Source organism: Cololabis saira, chromosome 14 (assembly GCF_033807715.1).
Source record: "Cololabis saira isolate AMF1-May2022 chromosome 14, fColSai1.1, whole genome shotgun sequence".
In the NCBI taxonomy this organism is placed as follows: domain Eukaryota; kingdom Metazoa; phylum Chordata; class Actinopteri; order Beloniformes; family Belonidae; genus Cololabis; species Cololabis saira.
The window spans coordinates 32321499-32334751 of NC_084600.1; the positions used below are offsets into that span (position 1 = coordinate 32321499).

General features: G+C 37.8%; 1 protein-coding gene across 2 annotated transcripts in view; it reads left to right on the forward strand.

The window, feature by feature from the left end:
• The first annotated feature begins 11633 nt into the window (after window positions 1-11633).
• Window positions 11634-13253, forward strand: part of LOC133459984 (arrestin red cell) — a 37146-nt gene continuing 35526 nt past the window's right edge. For both annotated transcript variants that reach the window (XM_061740436.1, XM_061740437.1), the window contains exon 1: window positions 11634-11845. In XM_061740436.1, coding sequence (XP_061596420.1) covers window positions 11823-11845 — 23 coding nt within the window. In that variant the 5' untranslated portion in view covers window positions 11634-11822. The remainder of the gene's footprint in view (window positions 11846-13253) is intronic.

The following is a 13253-nucleotide window of genomic DNA, read 5'->3' on the forward strand; positions in this document are numbered from 1 at the left end:
AAAACTGAACGGGGATCCTGGAACATCAGCCAGGTTTCTGGAGCCACCGGGAAGCTTCGTGTGCAGGATTACAGCTCTGGGGATTCATACTAAAAGTGCACGTAAACCCAAAAGCCGAAAATGGCAGGCGCAAAAAAAAAATCTGGATATAAAACAGTGTGCACGCACACTTGCACGCAATGTTCACTTTATAAATCACATTCCAGCTGGAAGGTTGCGCAGGTGAATTCGCCTCGTATCCCGCCCTCTACACACCCGCTGCGCGTCAGGATGAATGAGACGTGTCGAGCCACCGTGCCACTAAATTTCACGGAGACCGAGATGGAGATGTTGTGGATGAGTTGGAGGCCAAGAAAACGACATTATTTGGTGGTCACAGTAGTGGCATCACTAACAAAAATAAAGCAAGTGAGTTGCCTGCCAGAATCTGATTTCTGGCCGTGGGAGCGCGCACAGCAGCCCGTTCAGCGATAGCGCTGAAACTTCAGATTTTCAGATTATGAAGCTCAAGAATGAGATCAAATCATATTTAGGTAGAAACAACCTTTCATTAACTGTATTTGGCCTTCAATCAATTTTTGGCAGGTGAAAAGACCCATTTTCAGGGGAGAAATCAGATTCTGGCAGGCAATCTCTTTTTGGCACGACACCGGCACGGCGTGTCCTGCACCGCGGACACGCCGTGCCGGTAGGATGATTTGACAGATGAAAATACCCCGTCAAATCACGCTTCCACATAGACATCAACATTTATCTATGTGGAAGCGTGATCTGACGGGGTATTTTCCTCTGTCAAATCATCCTACCTGCCAATATCTATGTGGAAGCGTGATTTGGCGTTTTTTTTTCTTCCGCTAAAGCATCGTACACATAGATCTATGTGAAGCACTTTCTCACTTCCTGCTGTTAAATAGTCTATTTGCATGAAAAAGCCTTTGAATAAAAAGAAACTGAGATAAAAGAAATATCGTACAAAAACGGTAGTATTTTCTGCCGAGGTAGGACAACTCGGCAGAACACCGGCTTGGGTGTACATGGATCTATAAGTCTGATGTGTGATGACATTAAAAGTATGACATGAATCTGGCTTCATTTCACCACCTCACCGCCTGCGTCGCCAGTTCCCCATATCTTCAAAATGTTCGTGCGCGAGGGTTGGGGTTGGCGTAGAGATACACACATTTTTCGGTTAGTTTTTTCTTTTTAAATCCCAACCTTTGCGTAGAAGGTGGCTTGCGCATCTTTCAAGCCCTGTTTTGTGCGCATGCAAGCTTTATAAATGAGGCCCCTGGTGAGCGTAGTTCTGCTGATGTAGTCCAAGAGTCGCGGCGACATGCTCCACTTCTCCTCAAACTTCTGTCTGCTAATCATTCACTGGCTTCCGGTTTTGAGATCTCTGGTAAAGTTTTAACGTTTTCGTCACCGCTCTTGGAGGAAGTTTGTTCATCTGCCTCCAGCTTTTCCAGGACCAGCAGGCTCCTCTGAACTTCTCCAGCACCTCTAAGGAAGTCCAGCAGGAAGTCCCCTGTGGAGGAAACCAGCTCCAGCTGCTTGTATTTGTGATGTCGTTCTGGTGGTGGCTACGTACTCGTCACGACCATCGGTGACGCACCTCCTGTGATGTCATCCACGGGTCTCTGAGCAGCTCTGGTGAAGCTTCGTTTTCCTCGTACTGCCCAGCGCATTGTTGAAAATGAGAGAAACGAGTAGACCTTGAAACTGCCTGGACGATGCCCACCTGTCAATCACGATATTCATTCTGATCAAATCTGTCCTGACATTTCCGATCAGAGCTCCAGTTTCAGCTCGAGCTGCCTGCTTCAGATAAACTTGCCCACAACCAGACGAGGTTCTGTTGCGTCTTTATTCACAACTCAGAATCAAAAGACCACACCCCTAATTATACATTAATTTATCACCTTATATAATTTTAGCAGATGTGGTACGACACGATTTACCCGCCCACAGTTTGCATGAATGTGAGATCCAACTATGGAGACCATGTGGTGCTCAAATGCACCGATCACCGGATCAATGTCTGACTGTACATCAGAGGTGTCAAGTAACGAAGTACAAATACTTTGTTACCTTACTTAAGTAGAAATTTTGGTTTTCTATACTTCACTGGAGTAATTATTTTTCAGACGACTTTTTACTTTTACTCCTTACATTTTCACACAATTATCTGTACTTTTTACTCCTTACATTTTAAAAACAGCCTCGTTACTCTATTTCATTTCGGCCTTTAAAAAAAAACTATCCAGTTAAATTGCTCCATCCGGATAGAGTGAATTTGGCTGTGGTTGTTTCAGATGTTCTTGTCCAGTTTTGTTCTTACATCCGTTCCCTCAGATTCCTGCAACTAAACTTGGATGTACATTCCAATAAAGGTTAGGATAAATGATAACATGCCTCTGAAGTTTGACTTTTTGCACCATTACAATACTTATAGGCAACTAGTCACCATATCTCCTGCTCTCTGAAACACATGTTAATGCTCAATAGTACACATATATGGTTCTTTAATATATTTGCATTATACTAAGATGCATTCATTTTCAATGGCTTTTGTCCTTAATGGCTTTTTCCACCCTTACATTACTTTTGCTTTTATACTTTAAGTAGTTTTGAAACCAGTACTTTTATACTTTTACTTGAGTAAAAAACTTGAGTTGATACTTCAACTTCTACAGGAGTATTTTTAAACTCTAGTATCTATACTTCTACCTGAGTAATGAATGTGAATACTGAAGACACCTCTGCTGTACATCTGGTGATCGGTAGAACTCATGACGCTAGTGGAGGTTAACGTTAACTAACTGAAACAGCCGTGACCAGCAGAACCCAAACCAGGGACAGCAGAGCTCTGCTGGGACCCCCAATCCCTCGACTCATCAGGCCGCTGCTAACGAGACTTTCCATCCGGTGCTCGTGGATCCATAATCTGAGGTACACTCGTGAAGCTAGTAGCAATTAACATTAGCTCATTGTGGCGCTAACTAGTTAACAAAATCTGTTTCTACGTAACGACTGTGATTAAATATGTTTAGTTAACTTTAGCAAAGTTAAAAATCAGTGATACTTTGATAGCAGTTTAATCCAAAACAGACGTTTAACTCTCGATTTAGGAAATAAAATAAAGTAAACTCCATCATTCAGTCTCCGATACCCTGAATCAGTAGTATAAGAACTACAAAGATGTTGATTTTAAATATACACCATAGAACAGATGAGAGTTCAGGATCTTCAGTGTTTTGAAGCTGAAAACTGCAGATGTCTGAGTTCTGGTCCCTGTGGAACTGTTACTCAACAGCCATTGGATCATCTGTGTTTGGAGGCGGGGTTTGTGATAGGTCAGTTATTGCCTCATCTGTGTTTGAGGGCGGGGCTTATAGGCAGGTCAGTTGTCCAGTTGGTTGGAACCTGCTGTGCGTCAGGGGCAAAAAGACAGAAACAGGAAATGACTCCTGATTGGGCGTGTCGTTTCCGATCCGTCTGGAATGCCAGACACCGCCTCTCTTTTACCCATGAGTCATCTTTTTTTTCTTTTTTTTGTCCCGGTCAGAACCACTCAGATTCTCAGGCTGCACATTCTCCTTTCAGATAAAACAACTGGATACATTTGTTGTCTAGAAAAACATCTTACAAGGGAACCTTTAGGCTCCTTCAGGCTCTTGCGTGCACACACTGAAAAGGGGAACCTTTTAAAAAGCAAAACACCCCAAAACTACAGTCCATCCAGCAACTTCACCCACCCAGGAGGGTTCCCATAACGTTAAATGCTCTCCAAAGCCAGTTGTGGTGAGAGTGGGGCGGATTGTAAAGCTCTTCGTGTCCACAGACAAACCCGACAATAAAAAACATAGAGACAGAGGCTACGTGAAGGGAGAATGATGTAGACCCCCACTGATTAGTGAAAGGAACTGAGAAGTGCTCCCTTCGCTCTATGACGGCCTCCAGATTCTTACACAACACCAATGTTTATCTGCGGAAATAACATGTTTTCCTTCCACACTGTGAATAAACAAAACCTCACGTATATTGACTCTGTAAAGTTAGTTAATCACAAGTTAAACTCTACCAACAGTGAACATAGTCGGTACAAAGAACCGTTTAGGTCTCCATACTTAGATTCCGCGTCCTTGCCAACTAAACGGGGGACAAAGACAATAAAGACAATATTTTTTACTGTGTTTTTAATGTTACGGCCAAATCATCACGACTGGTTGTGGGTCAGTCTGGAAGGATCCGAGCATGAAGTTTACCAAAGAACAGACGGCTTGTGTTAATGTACGTCGGCTCAATACAGCAGATTATTTATGTCGCCACAGAACCGAAATCTACACGAGAGGTCCAGTTGAAACCGTTGGCAGGTCCAACGTACATCAGATGAGGGACTCGGTAGCCACCGGGACCAGCGGTCACAGCAGCAGACTTGCCAACTACAGCTCCAACTAGGGTTGCCACCCGTCCCGTAAAATACGGAATTGTCCTTTATTTGAGAAAAAAATGTTGCGTCCCGTATTGAACTAATACGGGCCGCAATTTGTCCCGTATTTTCATTAATGCCCCATACACACGTCTGTCACACAAACATCAATACTAAATTTAACAATAATGAACAAAATAAAACACAGAAAACATTAAGGCCAGCAAAATCTTTGATTGTGTAAATGAACTTTTACACCATATTCTAGTTGAATTATTGAAATAAATGAACTTTTACACCATGTTCTAGTTGAATTATTGAAATAAATGAAATTTTACACCATATTCCAGTTGAATTATTGAAATAAATTAACTTTTACACCATATTCTAGTTGAATTATTGAACTAAATTAACTTATACACCATATTCTAGTTGAATTATCACCTGTAGCTATATTATACATCTTGGCTGATGTGGACATACACAGCATAGGAGGATATTTCAGTTACTAGTATGGTTGTCTGTCTATACAGTCATGCAAGTTCAATGCTATTAAAGCACTTTAAACTTTAAATCAAAGCGTTTTAAGGCGTCCCTTATTTCTATTTCTGAAAGGTGGCAACCCTAGCTCCAACACCTGCGTAACGACCCGAGCTACCGCACATCCTGTTGGAGCTTTGCTAGTCCCCGTTACAGCTCTGGCGCTTCTCATTTTTGGATGTTGTTATTTTGTCTTGAAATTAGAATGTTTGAGCAGATTTGATCAGAATGAAAGTAAAGTAATATTTATTAGCATTACAGGCTAAGCTCCTGCTAACTGTGATTGGCATAAGGTGGGTTTGTTCCAGCCAGCTGCCAGGTCTGTTCAGTCTACACATGTGCACCATGGCGCCGTGCAGTCGGAGGAAAAAGAGGCTTCAAAAGCACTCTTTGTTATCTACCTCCTTTTGTTTGTTTGTTTTTTTCCTTATGCCTGCACCATAATCCCCTAATGTTGTTTATTCTGTTATGCTTACATTGGTCTTCATGCACTACTCCACTTTATTCTGTTTGATACCAGTTCTCATATCTTATCCATCATAGCACTCCGGTCACTTTATTCTACAGTATTCAGCTTTTTTTATATAGCTCTAGTATATGTAGTCTGTTGTTCTATTGTTGCCATGCACCACTATCACTTAATTATTTAGTACCTATTTGCACATAGCTCTGTGTGTCTGTGTGTGTATATATATATATATATATATATATATATATATATATAAAAATACACTTCATTTGTTCGGTGTCCTTTCATGGCACTCAAGGTCGCCGTACAACGATCAAAATACAAAAACACAATTTAAACAATAGAGAACAGCAAAGTTTACAGCAGAACACAAAAGACCACGTAAGTTGTAAGTGTACTTAGTTGATTAAAATCTAATTTGTGAAACAAACTTCACCAGTAAAATCACACATGACGTAGACCTGTAATGACAACCAAAAATCTTTTTCATATTTCTGTTATGACAAAAGCAAATTTATCACCAATAATATGTATATATATATATATATATATATATATATATATATATATATATATATATATATATATATACATACATACATACATACATACATACATACATATATATATATATATACATACATACACACACACACACACGCACACACGCACACACGCACACACGCACACACGCACACAATGTATTTATTTCCTATATACTGCACTTATCTTAAATATTTTGTATAGCTCCTTTGAATTCCCCCCGGGACAAATAAAGTTTTTTTTAATTGACTTGAATTGAACTCTTCAGAAACTTGTGAGTCACATCACAGGACGTTTTTGTCCAGTTCTTCTTGTACAGCAGTCAGTGAGGCCCCCCTGTCCCTGAGGTTATGTGCGCTGGTTTCAAGCCATGGCTTGTAGTTCTGCTTTGACAGATCGGATCCATGAGTCCGCACTGCTCTGAAGATAATCCTGTTGTGTGTTTTTACCGTTTCGTCCTGTTGTCATGTTGATGGAGATTCCGCGTTGCGCAATCTGCGCACCCCCCCCCCCCCCCCCCCCCCCACACACACACACACACACACACACACACACGTGTTTCTGCAAAAGCTCATCTTTGGTGTCAGTTTTCATTTTTGTCTCTAGTATCATTAGCCTGAATACACACCGTTGGGGCTTATTATCCCTCAAACGGTGCTCCCCGGGAGCCCCAGTCCTCAGAAGCGCGGTGAAACACCGCCGGTGTTCTGCCGATCCTTGCTACCTGTCGAGAAATGCTACTTTGTGGTTCTGCGCATGCGCACAGTCGATTTTCAAAGTTTGATTGCCCGCCAATCATTTCTTGCACCATGTAAAATTGATAATATGGGATGTTGAGTATCTGATCCTTCAAAATACACTACCCATGACATGAATTGCATTACACTTTGTGAACATTATACGATACAAAGAGGAAAAAAAACAATTCTATCGCTTTATTTGATATTCATTCAGTCATTGGCCTTTATTTAACCAGGCAGGTCATTAAGAACACATTCCTATTTACAATGACGGCCACTTGGGGGAAAGGAAGTGGGCTAGGGAGTAAAACACAGTAAAATTGTAGCTCTACAAAGGTAGAAAACCAGGGGTGCAGATCCGATGTCAGGATTGGTGGGAACACCAACGTGATTTTAATGTTTAATTTTTTGCCAATATGCAACTCATACCATGCCATACATTGGTAAAGGCTCGCCAAAAAATACTGCACAGGGAATCATTTATTGTGCTTACCTTTCTTATTTATTTGTCCTAAACAGCCAACAGTCTGTGTCACTGCTTAATTAACTGTTATATTCGTAAATCATAATTTTAAGGGTTTTGGGCATGTAGTGTCTACTCATCTCAAATTCTTCTCACCGTCTTCCTTTTATTCTATGGGACTACTTTATGCAAGATCAAATGTATGGATGAAATATGGAGCCCTAAACAAGTACAAGTACGGGCAGGTACGAATGTAAACAGAACGTTGACAAAAAGTAATTGTCGAACCCGTCAAAAATGTTTATTATTATATTAATATTAATTCAGACTAAAAAAAAAAAATGTATGGAGTAGCAATACTTTCATTCTGTACACCTCAAAACGCACCGTGGTGGATGTATTCATTTTTTAGAAATATATATATATATATATATTTTTTATACTTTTTATTTTGTCTTTTTCAAGTTACACAAAAAGGAAAGAGAAAAAAAATATAATAATAATAATAAAAATAAAAAATGATAGTAACAATCATAACATAACTACCTGGGGGAGATGTAATATTTTGCCATTCTTTTCTTTCCCTTCTTTAAGGGCATGGCTGGGATTTGACCTTAAATGTAGACCATTTTTGCCACTTTTGAGCAAAATCCCTTCCTCTAATTCTCAAACAAAAAGTAAATTTTTCCATGGCGTATATTTCTTCAACAATGTCGAGCCATTGTCTCAGTCCTGGGGGATCGCTTCTCATCCAGAGTCTAGAAATATATTTTTAATAAATATTCTACATATTCAACCTTTAAGTCTGAAAATAAATTTGTTCAATTTTGAATAATTTTGGGTATTTTTATTGGGGGGGCAATTCATGTTTTTCAGAAATTGGGGGGGACATGTCCCCCCCCGTCCCCCCCGGGATCTGCACCCAGGTAGAAAAGTTTGATTACCTTGTTTACTTATTATTTGTATTTATCTCTGGTGAGAATCCTTCATAAGCCCACCTTGGGTTTCTTTTCTCTCGCCTGCACTGCACTAATTATAGTATTGTCACTATTTTTTTGTATTCTTTTTAATATGTGCAAATTACGACGGAGTATTAGGACCAAACTAAGACAAAAAAAAATTGGAAATTACGAGAATAAAGTCGTAATATAATGAGAATAAAGTCGTAATGTTGCGAGAATAAAGTCGTAATAGAATAAAGTCGTAATATTATGAGAATAAAGTCGTAATATTACGAGAATAAAGTCGTAATATTACGAGAATAAAGTCGTAACATTACGAGAATAAAGTCGTATTATTAAGAGAATAAAGTCGTAACATTACGAGAATAAAGTCGTAACATTACGAGAATAAAGTCGTAACATTACAAGAATAAAGTAATAATATTAAGAGAATAAAGTCGTAACATTACAAGAATAAAGTAATAATAGAATAAAGTCGTAATATTACGAGAATAAAGTCGTAATTTATGAGAATAAAGTCGTAATTTATGAGAATAAAGTCGTAATATTATGAGAATAAAGTCGTAATATTATGTGAATATAATTTATGAGAATAAAGTCGTAATGTTACGAGAATAGTCGTAACATTACGAGAATAAAGTCGTAATATTAAGAGAATAAAGTCGTAACATTACAAGAATAAAGTAATAATAGAATAAAGTCGTAATGTTGCGAGAATAAAGTCGTAATAGAATAAAGTCGTAATATTATGAGAATAAAGTCGTAATATTACGAGAATAAAGTCGTAACATTACGAGAATAAAGTCGTATAATTAAGAGAATAAAGTCGTAACATTACGAGAATAAAGTCGTAACATTACGAGAATAAAGTCGTAACATTACGAGAATAAAGTCGTAATTTATGAGAATAAAGTCGTAATATTATGTGAATATGATTTATGACAAATAAAGTCGTAATGTTACGAGAATAGTCGTAACATTACGAGAATAAAGTCGTAACATTACGAGAATAAAGTCGTAATATTAAGAGAATAAAGTCGTAACATTACAAGAATAAAGTAATAATAGAATAAAGTCGTAATATTACGAGAATAAAGTCGTAACATTACGAGAATAAAGTCGTAATTTATGAGAATAAAGTCGTAATATTATGAGAATAAAGTCGTAATATTATGTGAATATAATTTATGAGAATAAAGTCGTAATGTTACGAGAATAGTCGTAACATTACGAGAATAAAGTCGTAACATTACGAGAATAAAGTCGTAATATTAAGAGAATAAAGTCGTAACATTACAAGAATAAAGTAATAATAGAATAAAGTCGTAATGTTGCGAGAATAAAGTCGTAATAGAATAAAGTCGTAATATTATGAGAATAAAGTCGTAATATTACGAGAATAAAGTTGTAATATTACGAGAATAAAGTCGTAACATTACGAGAATAAAGTCGTATTATTAAGAGAATAAAGTCGTAACATTACGAGAATAAAGTCGTAATTTATGAGAATAAAGTCGTCATATTATGTGAATATAATTTATGAGAATAAAGTCGTAATGTTACGAGAATAGTCGTAACATTACGAGAATAAAGTTGTAACATTACAAGAATAAAGTAATAATAGAATAAAGTCGTAATATTACGAGAATAAAGTCGTAACATTATGAGAATAAAGTCGTAATTTATGAGAATAAAGTCGTAATATTACGAGAATAAAGTCGTAACATTACGAGAATAAAGTCGTATTATTAAGAGAATAAAGTCGTAACATTACGAGAATAAAGTCGTAACATTACGAGAATAAAGTCGTAATTTATGAGAATAAAGTCGTAATATTATGTGAATATAATTTATGAGAATAAAGTCGTAACATTACGAGAATAGAGTCGTAATTTATGAGAATAAAGTCGTAATATTATGTGAATATAATTTATGAGAATAAAGTCGTAATGTTACGAGAATAGTCGTAACATTACGAGAATAAAGTCGTAATATTAAGAGAATAAAGTCGTAACATTACGAGAATAAAGTCGTAATTTATGAGAATAGTCGTAATATTATGAGAATAAAGTCGTAATATTATGTGAATATAATTTATGAGAATAAAGTCGTAATTTATGAGAACTCTAACAGGAAGAGCATCTTCTCCCTGTGTTAAAATGAGGAATATTGAGCATCTTGTAAAGTTATATTTATATATTTATAATATATTTAATATTACGACTTTATTTTCTTAATATTACGACTTTATTCTCAAAATATTACGACTTTATTCTTGTAATTTTACGACTTTATTCTCGTAATTTTACAACTTTATTTTCGTAATATTACGACTTTATTCTCAAAATATTACGACTTTATTCACGTAATTTTACGACTTTATTCTCGTAATGTTACGACTTTATTCTCTTAATAATACGACTTTATTCTCGTAATTTTACGACTTTATTCTCTTAATAATACGACTTTATTCTCGTAATTTTACGACTTTATTCTCGTAATGTTACGACTTTATTCTCTTAATAATACGACTTTATTCTCGTAATGTTACGACTTTATTCTCTTAATAATACGACTTTATTCTCGTAATTTTACAACTTTATTTTCGTAATATTACGACTTTATTCTCAAAATATTACGACTTTATTCACGTAATTTTACGACTTTATTCTCGTAATGTTACGACTTTATTCTCTTAATAATACGACTTTATTCTCGTAATTTTACGACTTTATTCTCGTAATGTTACGACTTTATTCTCTTAATAATACGACTTTATTCTCGTAATTTTACGACTTTATTCTCGTAATGTTACGACTTTATTCTCTTAATAATACGACTTTATTCTCGTAATGTTACGACTTTATTCTCTTAATAATACGACTTTATTCTCGTAATTTTACGACTTTATTCTCGTAATGTTACGACTTTATTCTCTTAATAATACGACTTTATTCTCGTAATTTTACGACTTTATTTTCGTAATATTACGACTTTATTCTCAAAATATTACGACTTTATTCTCGTAATTTTAAAACTTTATTCTCGTAATGTTACGACTTTATTCTCTTAATAATACGACTTTATTCTCGTAATTTTACGACTTTATTCTCGTAATGTTACGACTTTATTCTCCTAATAATACGACTTTATTCTCGTAATTTTATGACTTTATTTTCGTAATGTTACGACTTTATTCTCTTAATAATACGACTTTATTCTCGTAATTTTACGACTTTATTCTCTTAATAATACGACTTTATTCTCGTAATTTTACGACTTTATTCTCGTAATTTTACGACTTTATTCTCGTAATTTCCATTTTTTTTTTTGTCTTAGTTTGGCCCTAATACTCCGTCCTAGCAAATAAATAAACTAAAAAAAAAAAAAAAAAAAAACCCATTAGGTATTATTTTTTGTCAAAGCAGCAGAAGCTGTCAGACCCCGGCGGTCCTCGCAGGCATAGCAACCCTGAGAGGCAGCGCTGCGGAAGCGAGGCGGCGCTCTCTCCGCCACATTAGCATACCAGCCAGATCAGTGCGGAGCTGCGGACGGAGCTGCGAGCCGAGCCGCCTGCACCGCTCCGTCACCCCCCCTGCTTTCCCCGGAGTCGAGACACCACCGAGCCCGGCCTCATTTTGCAGGGGACCCTGCTGCCGTCCGCCTAGCCGAGGAGATGGGGGACAAGGCGGGCACCAGGTAGGACGGAGGCGCTAGCGGCTAGTTAGCACCGCTCCCCGTTGACGCTGGAGGAGGAGACGGGGGGGACGGGGGGGACGGGGGCTGGTACCACTTTATTAGGGGGGGGGGACCAGGGCCCCTCTCGGAGCTCATCACTGGGCTCACCATGGAGCTCCCGGCCGCGACAACCAGCAGCTCGGTGGCCGCCGGAGCCGCTAGCCGCGCAGGGCGGGGTTAGCGCCCTCCCTCCCCGGCTCCTGCCGTCCACCAGCCCGCCTCGCTCAACCGGCTACAGGCTGCGTTACATCGACGCAGAGCCTATGCCGTAGGTTACGCGGCGACGCGCACCGTACGGTGCGCGTCGCCGCGTAACCTACGGCGTAGGCTCTGCGTCGATGTAACTGCGGCTGTTTATTGTGGGTCTCCGTGTTTGGACGGGATTCCCACGGAGCTCCACACGCACGGCGGTGGGCGGGATCCACGCGTAGGGACATCATCCCTCCACCACTCTCGTAAACACTCGTTGACAGCAAACTGAACGTTTTTATTTATTTATTTATTTATTAATTAAATGACCCATTTCCATCATCTGGGTTGATCCAGCTGCTGAAACCCAGCGAGGATCGAGCTGAACATCTGCAGATGTGTTTTTTTTGTTTGAAGCTGCGAGAAAATGTCCCCCCGTGAGAAGCAAGAGGTTTTTCTGGGGGAAACGGAGGAAACGCCTCTCGCTGTTATTTAGGCTCTGGAGGTTCGTGAATGCATCTGATGCTTTCAAGGCCTCTTTTTTTCTACTTTTACCTGCTGCGTTTGCTCTCCAACTCGTGTTCTTGGCCTCTGGTCACATCTTTGCTGCTTTCTGGGAGCACAGAGTTTAAACCAGTGCTTTAAGTGGGAAAAAATAAGTGCCGGTACACTCTCCCCCTCCAGTCATACAAATATGGGACTATGTAAATTTGTGTGTATATATATATATATATATATATATATATATATATATATATATATATATATATATATATATATAATATATTTATATATTAGGGCTGTTCGATTTTGCCCAAAAATAAAATCTCGATTTTTTTCTCTCAAAATCCAATTTTCGATTACGATTATTTTGTGAATTGACAAAAGGCAAAGAAATGATTTCAAATATGCTGTTTTTTTATTGAACATTTGCCCCATTGGGCTTTAAGTGCAAACTTTGCTCTTATTAAACCAAAAATGAATGAATAAAGTGCAAAACTCTGTAAAATAAGTTGAAAAAAAGTTTTAAAAAATATAATAAAATATAAAGTTTTATCTCTGGAAAAAAAAATCAGCACTTGCAAACATACAGTAAGTTATATTTCCAATTAAATAAAACAAGACATTTTCTAATTAAACTAAACTGGGTCTTTGCATGCTAAATAATAATGCAACCCAT